The sequence below is a fragment of the Mytilus galloprovincialis genome, chromosome 6, assembly GCF_965363235.1.
Source record: "Mytilus galloprovincialis chromosome 6, xbMytGall1.hap1.1, whole genome shotgun sequence".
NCBI lineage: Eukaryota > Metazoa > Mollusca > Bivalvia > Mytilida > Mytilidae > Mytilus > Mytilus galloprovincialis.
This window is the reverse complement of record NC_134843.1, coordinates 33165720-33185700: the sequence shown is the minus strand read 5'-3', so window position 1 is coordinate 33185700 and position 19981 is coordinate 33165720. Positions and strand designations below refer to the sequence as shown.

The 19981-nt window shown below is 32.1% G+C and overlaps 2 protein-coding genes across 3 annotated transcripts in view; one reads left to right on the top strand and one right to left on the bottom strand.

Annotated features, from left to right (window-relative positions):
- Nucleotides 1–19981, top strand: part of LOC143079396 (uncharacterized) — a 344537-nt gene that overhangs the window by 79433 nt on the left and 245123 nt on the right. The gene's annotated exons all lie outside the window — the stretch shown is intronic.
- Nucleotides 664–18962, bottom strand: LOC143078477 (uncharacterized). The gene is made up of 9 exons (XM_076253336.1): nt 18925–18962; nt 18663–18772; nt 17122–17170; nt 15902–15987; nt 12688–13407; nt 10270–10923; nt 9525–9632; nt 5724–6911; nt 664–2218 (listed from the first exon to the last, which is right to left on the bottom strand). Exons 1-9 carry the CDS (start codon nt 18960–18962, stop codon nt 1425–1427), a joined length of 3747 nt encoding a protein of 1248 aa, XP_076109451.1. The 3' UTR covers nt 664–1424.

Sequence of the window (19981 nt, the reverse complement as noted above, 5' to 3'; positions counted from 1 at the left end):
TACGTTCGTGACGTCACATACAATATGAAAACTTGCCGTTCGTGACGTTACATACCAAACAATGACGTCATAAAAAAATGACCTATTTTGAGGAATTTTTTTCTCAAGCAAAAAAACAAACAAAAAACTTACTTTATGTAAAAAAAAAAAAAAAAAAAAAAAAAAGGTATGCGATACGGGTTTAGCTATGCGATACGGGGTATGCGATACAGGGTAGGTGATACAGACTGGAAAAACGAACCTTTATAAGATATACAAAATAGCTGTATTTTGTACTAAATATATGATAAATTTTGATACGACCACAGAAGACATACTCTGGTATGGTCTTTAATAGCTTTCTACACAATGTTACTTTGTGGTTAATTTCTGAAAGCCACACTGTGACCTGTAGTTATTGGTATCCTGTGCCTGTGTGTTGGTCTTAGATGTATATAGTTGCATCATGAGCAATCATACTAAATCTCCTAATTTTATTAGTTGAGATCAACATACGATTTTCTAAAACATAAAGCCAGTGTCTATATCACATCTCCCTGTCTATAACACATGTTAAACTCTTAACACCACTGATTTGAAAAAGTGATGGATTGACAATTATCTGGCATCAGCATCAGCATCAAATGCATTAAAAGATTAACACATAATTAAAAATTTGTTTGTTGGTAATTTAATTCATATACAAGTACCACACACGATTTGATTAAATTATTGGGGTAAATCAACAAAGACAACATTAAAAAATACCAACAATTAAGTTTTATTATTTGTGCTCACTTGGAAATAAAAATATAGCAATAAGCATATTACATTGTACGTTAAAAGAGGGACGAAAGATACCAAAGGGACAGTCAAACTCGTAAATCTAAAACAAACTGACAACGTCATGGCTAAAAATGAAAAAGACAAACAGAAAACAATAGTACACATGACACAACATAAAAAACTAAAGAATAAACAACACGAACCATATGTAATTTTTTTTTATTAAAGTACGTTGATTTTGTTGAATGAGGTTACTGCTTTCTCAAAAGTTGCTAATACAGGGCTATAAATCAATCAACTTAAGGTCATCACTCAAGAAATTTTACGGTCGCCATCATGGACTGATTGGCCCTTATGACAAAAGTGTGTCAGACATATTTGATATTCTTCCTTCGTCATGATAACCTTCCAGCATTACCGAACTAAACAAATTATACGACGGGTGCCGTATACGGTGCAGGAAATGCTTACCCTTCCGGAGCATCTGATATCACTCCCGGTTTTTAGTAGAGTTCGTGTTGTTTCTTATTTATCATCTATAACTGTTGATGTAAATATCCTTTGGTTTAATGAGACTTTGTTTACTCCTTGGTTTTGATTGTTATTGTTTTGTAACTGGATGTAAACGTTTTCGCAACTCTTTATATTCAGTGGAAATACTACTTGATTTTGATTTTAAAATGTTTCAAAATCTCTTTTATAGGTGTAGCAATGCATCCACTTTGTGGATGATTAGCAATCGCCATTCCAATACATCCAGCAGACGGCTGTACTGCATAAATGCAAGTGCCTGAGTCTCCAGGTTTGAATGGAATGTTTGATATATGTATTTGGTTGTACACCCTTCGTGAAGTTCTTTTAAGGGATTGCAGATCTCCAGTTCTTCGTAGAAATGTACGTTGCATGTGAACATCACTGACGATGGAAGATAAACGACTAGTAGATTTCGAAATAACCATTTCATCTATAATTCCATGAAAACACATGCACATGGGTTGATTTAATCCGGCACATGTACTACAGAATATTGCGTCTTCATGATTATTGTTAGTGTTTGTATTACCATTCTGAGAAAGTCTTTCGATAATTTTGGGTAAAATATTTTTAATGATATCCAAAATTACAGATTTAAATTCATCTGAAATGCTAGGGTCACAAACTTGACCAATGATTGCACAAATTTGGTCAGAAGTGATGATATGAACTTGTCCTTTTAATTGTTCAATTACTTGATCAACTTTTTCCTTAAGTTCAGTAAGAATCACATTACTAAATGTTTGCTCTATTGATTCAAGGTCTATCGACTTTTCGTTGTTTTCCTTTACTTGTGCCTCAGCATTACATATACCAGATATTGCTCCAACTGCAACAACTTCAACTTTTGGACATGGAATTGAATAACATAAAGGTTTGAAATCAATGCAGTTCTCGTTCAGATACTTTGATTTCATACCTGCAATACATAAATGTACATAATCTAAGTCACAATGCATTATAGTTTTAGGGGTAAGTTTATATATATCATGTACATGTAATTATTTTGTACAGTTTATTAATACAAACATTTTATACAAGTAATTACTTGTAGATGCCATCATACAAGTTATTACTTATACAAATACAAATGTACAAGTAATTACTTGTCCAATGTTTATTGAGAATAAGATAATAACTTGTAAAAATCATTCTTCTACCTTGGCCTATTTCCTGACTACAACAAAACTTTCCCTTTAAACAAATAATTTATCATAAGTTCATCAGTATAAACTTGAAACCCTATAGAAAATTTTATTTGATAAATATGGTAGCCAATTTGTACAGTTTAGTAGGCAATTAAAGGATAAAAGGGGAAAATCAAACAAAATCTTCTTATAATTCAGTATTCACTTTTGAAAGATAAAAAGATACTTGAAATAATGTAAAGGAAGCCAAGTTCAGTTCCAAAAACACTTCAATACAATTCTTAAGATGTCATGATGTTTTGAATGTAGCAAAACTTAAATCAATGAACTCATTTTCGAAGGAGACGAAAATATTTATTATTTTATAAATAAAATTTGGGATGGAAATGGGGAATGTGTCAAAGATACAACCCGACCATAGAAAAAACAACAGCAGAAGGTGACCAACAGGTGTTCAATGTAGTGCGAACTTCCTGCACCCGGAGGCGTCCTTCGGCTGGCCCCTAAACAAATATATACTAGTTTAGTGAACATGAACGGCATACTAATTTCCAAATACTACACAACAAACTAAAATTAAAATCATACAAGACTATCAAAATCCAGAGGCTCCTGATTTGGGACAGGCGCAAAAATGCGGCGGGGTTAGACATGTTTATGAGATCTCAACCCTCCACCTATACCTCTAGCCAATGTTGAAAAGTAAATGCATAACAATACTCACATTTAAAATTTAGTTCAAGAGAAGTCCTAGTCTGTTGTCAGAAGATGCAAACAAATAAAATAAACAAAGTTGATCAACTTTACCCTCTTATAAGAACAGCACACTATGGTGATGGAGGCATACAAATGATAAATATTAGGAGTTAAAAATTTGCGAATAAAAGCAGAGAAATTATCCGGATTTTCACTCATATATGAGAATATTTTGAAAAAGGTGGCTCCTCCTATCATTACTACATTCATTAATGTTTGTAGTTAAGTCAAAGTTGAAGATGGTACTGTAATGTGGACCATGTTGATTATCAATCCATTACAATCAATATCGCTTACCAAATTCAGTGGACTGTGTTCGTAAAAGGCAGAAGTGGCTTACCAACTAACTGACATTGTTTTTACTTTTTGAAGATCCACATATCTTGCATGGCGTTAATTGAAGGTAATTTCTACTTTGGCTAGAGCTTTTTTTTATGTATGATAGACCACTTCATTCTCAAAGTCACGTGTCCATAAAAATATAAAACGCTGACATAGAACCTATGATGATTTCACGAACACACGAGAACAACTGACACTAGTCTAAATGATTAAAAATGGTGCAATTGCATATAAAAAAAACATAAGTAAATAATTACATTAGATGTATGTTTCATTATAATACGTTATTCTGATTGGCTAATTGCACATCACATGTTATTCCGTAAGCAGTTGCATGAGACAATAACATTTCATTCATGATGACACGAGGTCCCACAATAAAGTGCACAGGTGAATTTAAAAAATTAACTTCATGAAAATCGTTTTTTTAATCCTAGCTTAAAAATGTAATTATAAGTTTTGAATGCTTCTTTTTGTAACTTTATAGGGTTGTAAAAGCGTTGACCGAGCGTACATTTTTAGAATGAAGCGCTTCCGCGCTTCATAAAAAATGTACTTCGGTCAACGCTTTTACACCCCAATAAATTTACAAAAAGAAGCATTCAATTCTTAAATGAATAATTATTATAAAAACCCAACTGTCAGAGAACAATTGAATATTTCCCTCCATTGAAAAAAATAGAAATAGAAATAATTGGAAGAGAAGTTTCATTTTATTTGTTCCTTTCAATGACTTTGTCACTTTGAACCAGTAGTTTGTATTTTAGTGGCAAAAAATTGTTCAACACGATATGCTCCAAGTGTCATGTTTGCTGAAGTTATTACTTGAAAAATAGACAAAAGGAAGAAACAAATAAGACTAAAAGATAGCGAGTTGTACAAGCTACTTTCTTTTTTTTTTCAACAAAAAACTGTACAGGTAATTACTCGTACAATTATATTTGTACAAGTCATAACTTGTATGATGGCATCAAAGTTTTTGTACGAGTAATAACCTGTACAAAGTAATAAAATGTGCATATATGTTTTTGTAATATACGTTAAGGAAAACTTGATCTTTTTAATATTTGTTAAAAAACAAAATGCAAACAAGGAGTAGATACAAGGAGTGTATTAAACATGTTAAACCTTAGGATTAAAGAAGGCTAGGTCGCTTACTGAGGTTTTTTTTGCCTACAATTAATGTAATTCAATATATTCTTTCTGGTAGTTTTTGACAGAAAAAGCTTAAAAATCATCATTTAAGTTCTAACACATAAAATCAATGGTATATATGTTTACATCATAGTACAACACAAATAAGAAGATGTGGTATGAGTGCTAATGAGACAACTTGTCTGTTTATCTTTTTTATGTTTAGCCATGGCGTTGTCAGTTTATTTTCGATGTATGAGTTTGACTGTCCCTCTGGTATCTTTTGTTTCTCTTTAGTGTTATAAGAACTGATAAATTTGTCAACCAGAACAGACGTGCCTTTACTGAGTTTGTTCATAAACTGAGATTCATAAAATAATATGAACAAATCTCCTATTTAAGGGACGCAATTAGTGTCCAAAAGAATTACCTAATACCTTTCGAAACACTCTATCGCTGAAACGTACATTTATATTGTCTAAGAAAAAACTTAAAACTTCTATCATATCTTCACATTTCAAGTAAGTGTATCTACCTTCCTATCATTTTTATTCTTTTTCTTTCTCGTTGTATGTATTAAGGCTTTCAGGAAAATAGAAAAAGAATCCAAACCCAAACTTAGTGACAAGAGAACACCTTTGAGAAGTCAAAAGAAATTTCGAATGTTTCTGCTACTCTTAGATTGTTCTCCATCAATTTTATAAGAGTTAAAACGTTAACCGACAGTATCTAAATCAAACCAGAACGTTTCATTTTCGGGCTATGATAGTTGGACATTAGTAGTATTGGATACATTTGTTTAAATTTAGGATACACAAGGGTGGTAGTTTCAGATGAAAAGGTTTTTGTAAAGTGACACAGACGACAACGTTTAATGGAAAAACGAGGGATGCAAAGTGAAGAGAAACGCTCTCATGGTCATTTAGGAATTTAAAGATGTTGCGCATGAAATTACATAACAAAGTCGTTTTCTCTTTACCGTTATGTATTTTTCTGAACAAATATTTTTTTTATGAATCAATTGATTTTTAGGTTCCCACTTACCAAGATCTCTGATAGCAAATGCCTTGGTAATGTCACCACTAGCTAAGTAATCATTTTCATCAATTTGACTTCTGTCATTCAATGTGATCAGTGCTGCATCTATACTTGTTTCTCTTTCATTGTCCATCTCAAATGCAATTTCACGTATCCTTCCGCATTCGTAAGGGATCATCTGTCCTTGACCTGTTACTGATCCAGTAGAATAACATTTAACTATAACTCCTGCATCGTCATCAAGTGAAATATTGTCAGATGCTAAATCTTCGGCACTAAGAAAAACATGCAAGCATGTTAGGAAACAAACGTCTCCGCGAACTTTAACAAATCCACCGAGAGTGCCCATCTTATAGTTGTCAGTGCCTATTTTGTCACCAACTTTTAAATTGGCCATTAAAGAGGGTGTTCCTTGTAAAATGTCAGTAGGCAACCCACACACATCTTTCGGGAAATGATCTTCTCCAATTGGAATGCACCCTTTTGCGCTACAATATAATTGAACACATGGCACATTTAAAATATAGTCAAGTGTGCCATTTTTATAGCCTTTCAATTTTTTGAATGACTTGCAAATTAGTGTGAGTTTGCTGTGTTTAGTAAACAAATCTTTGGCCACTACACTGGAAACTACTACATTTTCTGATCCATTTAAATTGATCAATTCATTATAAACAGCAGGTGCCTCAGAACTTAAAATATCATCTATCTTTATAGATATAATCTGCAACTGACAGAACTGTTTAGGAAGCTGTGGACAATCGTTATCTAGTTCAACAACGATAACAACCTCTGTTGAACATGCTGATGACTTTGAACGTTTCGAACATGGACAACAAAAGGAGGGCCATATATCGATCAATTCTTTCAACAAAGATTGATACTGCAAGTAAAACGCTCTTGTTATAAACCAAGATATGGCTCTTGCACAATCTTTTTCAACTTTGTCTAATGCTAAAAACATCATCCGGATAAGAATGATAAGATAGGATTCAGCTTTTACATTATATGTTATGAATGACAATATCAGTCTACACATCAAGCTAGATCCATTGCGTATAGAATATCTGAATAACTGATTGAGTACTGTGAATTCTAAGGACTTTCTGGTTTTCAAGTGGTGGGAAGTATATACAAGGCATGCAAATTCATTCGACTGTGTCTTTTCCAATTCCGAAAGTAAACAATTTGTATCTACAAAAAAAAGTCGAAAAATAACAACAGAAGTCTATTGTTTTATAATTGAGATTAAATATATATATAGGAGCAATAAAAGTAATCTAGGTAAAAATAAATAGTTTGATAAACAAAAGCCTCTATTGAGCATGTGTCGCTCATCTTTGTATATGTGCATAATCAATAATGGACTCTATATATCCAACATTGTAGACAACAATATAATTCATAGGACTATAGGAGTAGGTTCAGTAAGACCCCTTTTTGGCCCCAAAATATAGCAGTTTTACAAAATTGTGAAAATGTAAACTATTAATTGGAAAGTAGAATGCCTCTGCTACATAAATATGGCCTTTTTTGACAATACAATGTAAAAATATCCGTTACTAGCATCATAAAGTCATGCTAAATTACTGAAATATTCACAATTTCAACATTTCAACTAAAATTTTATTTGATGATAATATATAACATATATAAAGGTTAAGGGTGAACACGGCGACGGCCATTTTCATTTTTGTAAAAAAACACCTGAAAAGTGACGTTTTCAGGCATATTTGCTACATTTTTCATAATAAAGCTTAAATCGAAGCGTTATTAATGAATAAATCAGTTAAAATCTTTCACATATACCAATTGAATTTATTGAAATTGACACTTAAGTGTCTAAAAAGTGTTCAAAATCTTTCGTTAGATGAATCTGAAATTTGAGGCCAAAATCGACCCTTACCGGACCTACTCCTTTTTGGCTCTCCCTTTACACCATTTGCGAGTGTGTTCTTGAGGAAACGATGATAGTCCGTTGGAAGGGGAGGATAAATGGCTGACCTGTGTTAAGAGAGAGGCCATATATCTTGAACGTAAAAGACACTCTTGTAGATTTCGAAAAAGAGCAGGCTAATGCCGCTACAATGCAGCCGCAAGGTGGAAAGGGATTATTATAAGTTTCAATAACTTGTTTCCAAATCCACTATTAATAAATATGTTTAATCTATAATAGTTATCAAAGGTACCAGGATTATAATTTAGTACACCAGACGCACGTTTCGTCTACATAAGACTCAGCAGTGACGCTCATATCAAAATATTTATAAAGCCAAACAAGTACAAAGTTGAAGATCATTGAGGATCGAAAATATAAAAAAAGTTGTGCCAAATACGGCTAAGGTAATCTCCTTAGTTTTTTCGAAAATTCAAAATTTGTGAACGGGAAATTTATAAAAATTACCACATTATTGATATTCATGTCAACACCAAAGTGTTGACTACAGGGCTGGTGATACCCCCGGGGACGAAACGTCCACCAGCAGTGGCATCGACCCAGTAGATGATAATAGAATTCATGTTTTGTTGATCTTGAATTGTGGATCACTTTTTATGTTTAACTTCTCTTTATCGTCTTTAAACTTCCTAAAAACCATTTTGCATTTGCACCGGCTTGAAAAAACAAATCCTCATTTAGGCGCAATCACTAAAATGAATAAAAGCAGTCTACGAACTATATTGGCAACATTTCTTTTGGTTATGGATCTTGACTTGCTGATCTCATTAGGTTATAAAAATCATTATCTTTGTATCATTAGTTGTAAGGCAAAACATAACCATATAATGGTAACAATCATGATTAAAGGCAATAACTCAAATTAGAAAGATTTCCACAATATTGGTTCAAATGTATACTTGTCTTGCTAGTCAATTTTGCATTTGTAAGTTTCTATTCTTCTTTTGAAATTCTTTTAAAAGATATAAGGCAAACACACAACAAAGTGGTAAAAAATGTCAACAACGGACATTAGTTCTACTCTGGAGTCGAATGATGATTTCAACAATGAATACGTATTTAAACATTGTGTAGATCTTCTTTTACTGGTCAAATGGCAACTTAAAGTTTGTTATGATTCTCTCTATACATTATTGATTTCAAAATAAAAGGCAAAAATGATAAGAAATATTTTTGAAAAAGCTTAACATTTTGAACATTTTGTCAGTTTTTCTCTTTTAATAAGGGTTTTCAACATGAGAGTCAAATCTTTAATCTTAACCCTATGGTCTATTGTTTGCCATGTTCCTAATCTTGGTTGACGGGTGTCGTCATCAAAAACATTTAACAAAACTTAATACCCAATGGGGATTGTGGTTATATGATCAATTTTGGCCCGGTGGTTTTAGAGAAGAAAGGTTTTTGTAGCAACAACGGACGAAGACAGACGACGGATGAGAAAAACTCACCTAGTTTGCGAGCTAAAACTATTGACAGTGTAACCTTTCATCCTTATATTTATTTTCTAAAAGTATGACTTTAATTTCTCATACCTGTAACCTGTACTTTCTATGCTATCCAATTGGGAAAATTTGAAACAAAGAATTAAATAAAAGCTATGAATAGATTTAAGAAAGTAGAAGAGGTTGTGGCATATGGTTGAAGTGTTACATGAACAATGTTTGATTCTCGTATAACTACAACGAGCTTATTTTTAAACATTTACTGGATATGCATAAAACTTACTTTTAATTATTTAATGGATATGCATAAAACTTACTTTTAAGCATTTACTGGATATGCAAATAACTTACTTTTAAACATTTACTGGATATGCATAAGACATTGATTTTGATTATTATTACAACTACCTTCATCCTGAGCACTTGAGAAGAAAACTGCCCTTGTATCCAAACGCTTATCTGTAATACAGTCTATGTACATTCCATCACACAGTATCGGTGATGTCAACAATGAGCCTAAAATTTATAATATTTAATGTGATAAAAGTTTTATAAAACTCTGGTAAGAACTGTATATAAGAGAGCAGTTAGCAATGTAATTTTTCATAAACTAATATTTCTTAGGGGCATAACTCTTTTAAAATAAATTTCAATGGCTTCCCTTTCAAGTCAAACAATCAGTAATGATTTATCAAAAGTACTGCCTTAATTATCAAGGCTGTACATGAATATTATATTCGTGAAGAAATTTTGGCACGTCTTATAGTAGGCATAGTGAAAAAATATTTGAATCAACAAAGATATCTGATGGAGAATTAATGTGGTCTGAAAAAAACAACCAAAAATAAAAAGGAACCATAGAAGATTAATATTATGACGCAATACCCGAAAATCTAAATACATGGTTATAGGTTGATCATATAAAAAATCGGGAGATCAACTTTTTGGAAAAAATAAAAGCGTTTTGATTAAGGATTAGTTGGATCTCAATGTAGATGAGTTAAATACCATCCCAGGGCCCAAAATTCAAAATCTAATTAGAATAGATTCGGCATATCAATGAACCTAATTTATCCCATGTTTGTTAAAAGCAACCAAAGCATAATTCTGGACTTGAAAGCTAATCAATCTAACACATTTTCTTTTATCTTACTATGCTTATCTGAATGTGCTTCCAGGACTGCAGGGATTTCCTTTGAATGTGTAGTACGCAACTGTAGATAGCTTTGTTTTGTTGTTAAAGTTGGATTTTCTTTTGGACGTTGATAAATTGAAGGTCCCTGACTTGACTCCATTTCAGATAAATTTAGAAAAGCAATAGACGGAACTGTTTTCATCTGCAGATTTGATGATTGTTCTGATTTATCGATGGAAATTATCTTGTTGGAACTTTTGGCAGGCGACCATAAATAGTTTGGACTGTTTGAAAAAGTTTGGCTCCCTGTTGAATGTGTTGGAGACACATATTGATAGCGATTTATTGATTTACGACGTGGATCGACTAATTGGTTTTTACTATTAAATACAAATTCATCGTTAATTGGAACAGTAATATATTGATTTCTATGCATCTGTAGATTTGAAACACTTTCAGTTTGATCATTGGTATTTACTTCTGCAGACAATATTTGTTTTGTTTCTATGAAGTCATCTTCCTCAAATTGTGATGTCTTTCTTGACATGAGATGATCCTGTAATTCATTTTCTTCAGTCTTATACATTCCTTTATCTTTTTTAAAAATTCCGCCAACAAGTTGTAAATAGCCTCGCTGTGGACTACCTTGGTGATCAATCATATTCATTTGTACTACAAAGATATATAAATGATCTTAGTTATGATTATTTCACTAAATTGCATTATTTGTATGCAGCCTTAATACTAATATCAAGAATAAACTGTTACCACAGATAAATGTCGTGTTGCCTTTTTTGTCTATTCGATAGTCAACTGTAGGGACGTCAACGAGTACTCGAGTACTCGAGTATTCGAGTATCGCTTGGTATTACCGAGAATTTAACATATAACCGATGACCTAATTAAAGATTTCTTGTTAGAATATGGATGACTTCTTTAAATATAATTGATGTTCTTGAAAACTTCTTTCGGTGTATTATAAAGGCATCCATGGTTAATAGTTTGAGTAAATAAAACACTTTTGTTTCAAATGCTTTTGCTAAATTGTCAATGAATAAACCTATGAACATACGTGGGATAAACTTAGGCTAAACAAAACATGTCTTAGCTTTTTTGTCACATCTGTTCCGTGAGAGAAATTATTGTCGTATTCAAGACTGTATTTAACAAAGTTGCAAAACTGCCTGTCCTAAATAATAATTGACTAGAACATGTTTCTAAAAAAAAATCGCTAAATTCTCTTGTTATTCTCCGTGAAAGTGAAGTTTTCAATTATTACGCCTTTGTAAACATCATTCGAGTTTTTGACGATTATCAGGTACTATAATTGTTTTAATATCGTTTTTCTTAAAATTGTACTCTAATTTACTCAGATTTGCTTTAAATGCTCCAGTTTCAGAGATGAAAAATATAATCTGCATTTTACCCCTAATTTCTATTTTTAGACATGTCGGCCATGTTCGTTGGCAGGCTGGGTCATAGAATACATTTTAAAAAAAATCGATACCTTTGTGATGATTGTGGCTAAGTTTGGTTCAATTTGGCTTTATTGTTTCAGAGGAGAAGATTTTTGTAAAATATAACAAAATTATAATCCTGGTACCTTTGACAACTATTTACACCACTGGGTTGATGCCACTACTGGTGGACGTTTCGTCCCCGAGGGTATCACCAGCCCAGTAGTCAACATTTCGATGTTGACATGAATATCAATAATGTGGTCATTTTCATAAATTTCCTGTTTACAAAACTTTGAATTTTTCGAAAAACTAAGGATTATCTTATCCCAGGCATAGATTACCTTAGCCGTATTTGGCACAACGTTTTGGAATTTTTGATCCTCAATACTCTTTAACTTTGTAATTGTTTGGCTTTTTAAATATTTTGATATGAGCGTCACTGATGAGTCTTATGGAGACGAAACTCGCGTCTGGCGTTCTAAATTATAAGCCTGGTACCTCTAAAAAAATATTTTTTTGTTAATCTATTACTCAAAACAAAACAAAGAATGTGCTTACTACTCAAGTGTGTAAGATACTTATGCCTTAAACTGTCCATACGTAAACGCAAGACTACAAATGTAAATTGAAAGGAACCTGAAAAGTGAGATCATTTGAGAACATGACAACCAAAAGTATTTAAATCAATGAGACAAATTTCTGAAGAAATATATATATATCAACACATTAAATCTTCAGTATTAATGAGGCTCTAAATTTCTTTCTTTTCTTAAATTCGATGTCATTTTTGTTTTGCTTAAGACTCTGTCCTTTTTCCCCAAAATCTTTCACTAATTAATAGATATAATTTTGTTAAATTTAAATCATACAATACAATGTCAAGAACGGCAAAGTTTTAAAAATTTTCTTCAGTCAGTCAGCAATAGTGAACCTTTTTAATATTTTGCTTTTCATTTTATTTGATTAATTACAATACCTAATCCTATAACTTTTTCCTTCTTTGCTGGTGTTGTAAAAACAGGAGTCTTTTCACTTTCATTGGGAGGTGTGTCCATAGTTTCTAAATCCTCTATAAGACTTGAAGATGGTCTATTTCCTGTTGATGTTGAAGCCTCATTTTTAGACATATGAGTTGTATTATTAGGTAAATATGGCTGCCTGGCAGTAATTGATTCAGTTTGTCTATCATGACTATTTAATGCACTATGATCAGCTTCATGTCCACTACTTCCAAATCCACTTCTATCCTCATCATATATACTACTAGGCAATGACTGAAAACCATCTGATTCTTCAGTTTTTCTTGGTGGACGAGATTCTGTCTCCTCAACTGTAGTTGGAATATTACTTTCACTTTCATCCTTGTTTATAACTAACTTTGAGTAACTGCTTAAATGGTCATCCTCATTTGATACATGTTTCGGAATTGTATCATTTCTTTCTGTTTTACTGACCCTTGGATTATTATGATTGTTCTGATTACTGCCAACTGCACCATTTGCAGCAGGTGGACGGTTTCCATTTATGCCATTACTTAGTCTGGTTTCATCTATCACTATTCTAGTTTCTTGTAACTTATTTTCTGAATGTTCTACTGCTTGAGGTTCATTTAAGGGAATAGCTTCAAACTTAGGTGCTGCTTCTCCTAAACATTGAAATCCACATTGGAAATATTCCATTAATCTATGACAGTGACCTGCATGAAAAAAATATGTCAAAGACTATGGAGAATACAATATCATCCTAGCCAATGTGCAAGAAAATAATAGAACAATTTCATGTGCTTGAAAGTGTCCAAATGAACATTTTTATTTTGAACCACAGAAATTTAAAAAACCAGATGCTCCGCAGGGAGCAGCTTTATACGACCGCAGAGGTTGAACCCTGAACAGTTGAGACAAGTATGTTAACAACATTCAAGCTAGATTCAGCTCTAAATTTGGATTGTGATTAAATAGTGGACACAGCATAGGTTTCTGACACAGAATGAATGTGTTCTAATGAACTTAAAATTTTTGTTTTGTCTTTGAGCAATTCACTATGCTGTTGAATATAAATCCTCTCAAAAAAATGTTTGAAGATTTTTTTTTTTATTTATGAAATTTGAAATGATAAAAATTGAACCCCCCCCCCCCCAATTTTTTTTCCACATCCCACTTTCCCTTATTCCAAAACTGATCTCTATTCAAATTTCTAATGGAGTTTGCAACAGTAACTACTCATTTAAATACATAATAAAATATTAAGATGTAAAAAAGTGCTTGTTATCACTGAATGGTAAAGATTGTTTTAATTGATCAGTTGGTAGTAAAAGTAAATATACATTGTATATTGTATAAAACAATGATTTAAGTTGATTCAACTACTTTTCTGGACAAAGAAAGATAACTCCAATTAAAAAAATTCTTGCTATTGCACAATATTGTGCAATTAGATATTTCTTGCTATTACGCAATACTGTGCTATTGAAAAGACTTGATATTGCACAATACTGTGCAATTGAAAATTTCTTGCTATTGCACAATACTGTGCAACTGGAGATTTCTTGCTATTTCTAAATACTGTGCAATTGAAAATTTCTTGCTATTGCACAATACTTAATATAATAAGTTTGGATCCTAATTTGGACCAACTTAAAAACTGGGACCATACACAAAAATCTAGGTACATGTTTGTATTCAGCATATCAAAGAACCCCAAGAATACAATCTTTGTTAAAATCAAACTAAGTTTAATTTTGGACCCTTTGGACTTTAATGTAGACCTATTTGAAAACAGGACCAAAAATTAAGAATCTACATACACAGTTAGATTTGGCATATCAAAGAACCCCATTTATTCAATTTTTGATGAAATCAAACAAAGTTTGATTTTGGACCCTATTTTGGACCAACTTAAAAACTGGGCCAATAATCAAAAATCTAAGTACTTTTTTAGATTCAGCATATCAAAGAACCCCAAAGATTCAATTTTTGTTAAAATCAAACAAAGTTTAATTTTGGCCCCTTTGGACCTTAATGTAGACCAATTAGAAAACGAGACCTAAAATTAAGAATCTACACTCACAGTTAGATTCGGCATATCAAAGAACCCCAATTATTGAATTTTTGATGAAATCAAACAAAGTTTAATCTTGGACCCTTTGCGCCCCTTATTCCTAAACTGTTTGGATCAAAACTCCCAAAATCAATACCAACCTTCCTTTTATGGTCATAAATCTTGTGTTTAAATTTCATTGATTTCTATTTACTTCTACTAAAGTTATGGTGCGAAAAAAAAATAAAAATGCTTGTTTGGACCCCTTTTTGGCCCCTAATTCCTAAACTATAAGGACCAAAACTCCCAAAATCAATACAAATCTTCCTTTTGTGGTCATACACCTTCTGATTAAAATTTAATAGATTTCCATTGACTTATACTAAAGTTATGGTGCAAAAAGGTTGATTCAACTACTATTCTATACAAAGAAAGATAACTCCAATTGATTTCTAATTACTTAAAAACCAAGAAAAAAGCTTATTTGGACACCTTTTTGGCCCCTAATTCCTAAACTGTTAGAACCAAAACTCCCAAAATCAATCCAAACCTTCCTTTTGTGGTTATAAACCTTGTGTCAAAATTTCATAGATTTTTATTTACTTAAACTAAAGTTACTATGCGAAAAAAGGAATTTGCTTATTTGGGCCCTTTTTGGCCCCTAATTCCTAAAAAGTTGGGATCAAAACTCCGAAAATCAATCCCAACCTTCCTTTTGTGGTCATAAACATTGTGTTAAAATTTCATAGATTTCTATTCACTTTTACTAAAGTTAGAGTGCGAAAACTAAAAGTATTCGGACGACGACGCCAACGTGATAGCAATATACGACGAAAATTTTTCAAATTTTGCAATCGTATAAAAAGCATTAATATTGTTTTTAGGTTTTACAACATTTAAGTGAGACAAACTAGAATTAGAAAATGGAAACCAATTTTGGAGCACACAGACAGATGTACTTAATGCCCCCTCCATTTTTGAAAATTTAAGCAGTTGCATAAACAATGTATAAGATAAAATTCATTTATAGAAAAATAGAGTGAAATCCTATATTAGGAAAAAAAATTGATTTAGACCTGTGAGCTCCCTTAAGCACTTTTATCAGTAAAAAAACCATCAAATTATTGTAAATCATGTATTTGTTAATCATTTACCATTAAATCTTTCATTTCTCTTGTACAATATGATAAAAACTGCAATTATCACCAAAACTATGACTATTACAATTACTGCTACAATCCTGCAAGTAAAAAACAAAATTTCTTTCAACAACATTATAAAGTAGACCAAACAAGTGAAACTGCGAGCTACTGCTCACTTATGATACCCCCGCCGCAAGTAGATAATATTAATACTATTAATAGTGTAAAAATATGCAAGTGTTAGGTAAACAGGAAGTTGTTGAGTGATGAATCTGAAAATGCATCACACGGTATAGCTGACTTATATAAACCCTGAAACCAAATTTCAGAAATCCTTGTATTGTAGTTCCTGGGAAAAATGTGACGACATATATTCATGAGACGGATGGACTGACTGAAGGATGGATGGCATACAGAGGTAAAACAGTATAACCCCCCCCCCTTTCTAAAACGGTATATAATAACTAAATCAGTAACTTGAGTATGCACTATGGTCTCATGTGAAAATAAAATTATTGCCTATTCAACTCTAATAAATCATAAATTGAATATGGTTGTCAACCGAATTCTTGAAGAGGATGGTACATGAAGCATTTATCTAAATTTTGTAAGCAATCCATCTTATTTTTTTTAGACTTTATTTTTAATTACTAAATTGGTGTTTTCAAGAAAAACATGGCCAAATAAGAATGATGATGATTTAGTGTTAAAAGCTCATACATTAGGACAATAGCATGTTAATTGCATATAAGAATATAAACCCTACATACAAGACCAACAAATTGAATCAGATTGTTCACATGCTAGTTCACAAGACAACAGTAAGCAGGATGAGATGTCACTCTACACAGACATATCTATAATCTGACTTCTTGTTGTAAAGTTTCTGCTTTCCCTCCTAAATGCCTTGTGCTATACAGATCAGAGAAGCAGCAAATACCAAGTTTAAAATCATTGATTTGAAACGGAGTAAATAAAACCTAAGCCGTATGCATGGTGACCTATAGTTGTTAATTTCTGTTTCATTTGTTCTCTGGGGAGAGTTGTCTTATTTGGCAATCATCCCACATCTTTTTTCTTATACCTCAATACCTTGTAACACAACAAATATTACAACAAGACCACATAGGCTTTGATGACATGTCATTAGACTTTGGAAAAGAATGACTGACTGTAACTAGTAAATTAAAAATACATGAATAAGCTTGAAAACCAAGAAAATTCTTACTTACCCGCCTGGAATGGAATCATCATCCCCTTTTTCCATCTTATTTGTAGTTCCTGAAAAAATAATTGTAGATTTTATTTTAATTAATGTACTATTTAAATAAACTGTAACTTGTCATCGATTAATTCTTATGGGTACTTATTACTTGAACAAAAAAAACACAGTTAATGAGTAAGAGAGGACAGCCCTATTTAACTGCACGACATTTAAGCCAGATTTAGTTCATTTCCACAACATATTTTATGATAGTGCAGTAATAAAAAAGAAATATTTTTACTATGTACTGTAATACATGTAATACAATGCTTTAGTAAGATATGGCAAGTTTGGTTTTAATTGATTCTTGATCATAGAAAATCAGAAGCCATAACTTGATAAGACACCTTTTATCCCCTTAAAGCTATTTTAAACTTTTTGTCAGATTTTCGAAATCCTCTGGTTTTATCAATTTAAATGCCTTAAAAAAATGCTCATGAACTCCCATATTTCTTTTTATAAATCTTTTCCATGTATAATTATAAGCTATTTGTAAAAGTATTAAAAAATTTTATTTATTTTTTAATAGTTTTTGAAAACTTTAACTGGTCAAAGATAAAGCTATGAAAAATCAAGAGAGAACATTTTTCTGCCAAAATTTCAATGGCTAATATCTCAATAACAAGAACATTGACCGCTATATTTTTTTGGCTTTTTTGATTCTTCAATTAATACCCTTACAATACATAGTAGTTTTATGGAAAGTTATTTATTATGAAACTGAGCAGCAAACATCCTTAAAACCCAAACAAGAACATATGTGACAAGTTTTATTTCAAGCCATTCTGGATTAATTTTTTACAGAAATGAAGATCTATAGAAAAATTAAAATAAATAGGAACAATGAAACCCCCTTTCTGTTCCATGAGGCCATATTTCACCAAGGTAACATCACTTAAATTACCTTCTAAGGAACATTTTTCATGGCATTTTATAGTCCACATGTCTGTCGATGTAAGTCCTCAAAGAAAAAAATATAATAGCCTTTCAAGACGTCATAATTATTTGAACTAGGCATTTTAGTAAAATTGACATTGTTGTTTTCAATAAAAAAAAAATCTGCCTTACCCTGTTGATTTACACTCTTCATGAGAAGGGGACCCAGGACCTTTTTTAAGAAGTTGGGATCAGGTGTCTTTAAGCTTGGAATTTTGTGATTGATCCTTTTGTGATCCAAGAATTCTTTTTTTTTTAATTATGGGGATGTCGGGATTTAAATTTCTTTAAATTTGGGACCTCAGGATTTCAAATTTTTAAGCACCAGATTTTAGGACCAGGACCCTTCCGACCCCCTCCTCCATCTATTTGAAGTTCATTGCAATAACCTGTAGTGGCTTGTACGTTGTAAAATATAAAATGATCAACTACATGGAGTCTATTTATGATAAAATAATGTTTTTCAGTTACTTCTCTCACTGATCTAAACCTCATATTTCCATTTCCCATATATATGAAAGAAATGACTAATTACACATTAAATATTGAAGGGGGGGGCATTAAAAAACCTACCTATGTCTGGAGGTGCTGTTGTAATAGGAGGTCTTTCTGTGGGAATATTTTCACATATCCTGTCACTTGTAGGGGAACCACTGCTACTTTCTCTTTCATGACTTTTACATCTGCAGTGAACATATACTTATTACATATGCAATTTACAAAAAAAAAATGTAACAAAAATACCGAACTTCAAGCTTTCAAAAAAAATAAAGTCTGTAAAAACTGACAAACTCAAATATAAGATGATGATTTATACATTCATGTCAAGATTTACAGTTGTTGAACTTTTAATGGAATGTAAGCACTATACATGATTACAGGTGCATTGAAGCTTAGTAATGATATCATAAATTAAAAGAAACTTTATAATGTTTGTTCTTCGTGGCACATCTTATAAAAATTGTTCTTCGTGGCACATCTTAAAATATTTGTTCTTCGTGGCACATCTTATAATAATTGTTCTTCGTGACACATCTTTATAAATTTATTATCCATGACAATTTGCAGTATTGGTTCTTTATGACAAATATTTCATGATATTTGTTCTTCATGACAAATCTTTCATGATATTTGTTCTTCATGACAAATTTTTCATGATATGTGTTCTTCAGATAACACTACAAACTCCTCAGAGTCTGAATTGACCAGTTTTTGTGCTCGACCAGTAAAATCGAGCACACATTTTACTCGACCTGGCTCGACCTTGTCTCGACAGTACTGAACTGTACTGATTTGTACTCGACTAAGGTCTCGACTTTACTTATTAAGTCTGATTGAGTATTTTAAAGTCTAAATTTGGTCTCGACCAATGCTCGACCAGTCTTGACCAATGCTCAACCAGTCTCGACCAATGCTCGACCAGTCTCGACCAATTCTTGAACAGTCTCGACTGGTCTCGACCAGGCTTGATCAGTCTCGACTCAGTCTCGACCTGTCTCGACTTTTAAATTTAGTCTCGACTGGTCTCGACATGGTCTGAATTAGTCTCGACATAGTATGAATTAGTCTCGACATAGTCTGAATTAGTCTTGACCATACAGGGAAAAATTTATAATAGAGTTGCTTCCCTTCCCTTGATTAAAAGTTAATTTTTCTATTTCATTGCATTTGAACATAATTACAATCAAAAAAGTAGCTATGCACAAAATATTCTAATCAGATTAAATATGTTTACTTTTTGCGAATATTTCAACAAAGAACATTACAACCTTAATAGTATGATTGATTTAAAATATTTAAGATATTAACATTCCTTACTATATTTTTGTATTTGTTTATACAAGAGAGTTGCTTCCCTTCCCTTAATCATCAACATTAGATTTTCTATTCCA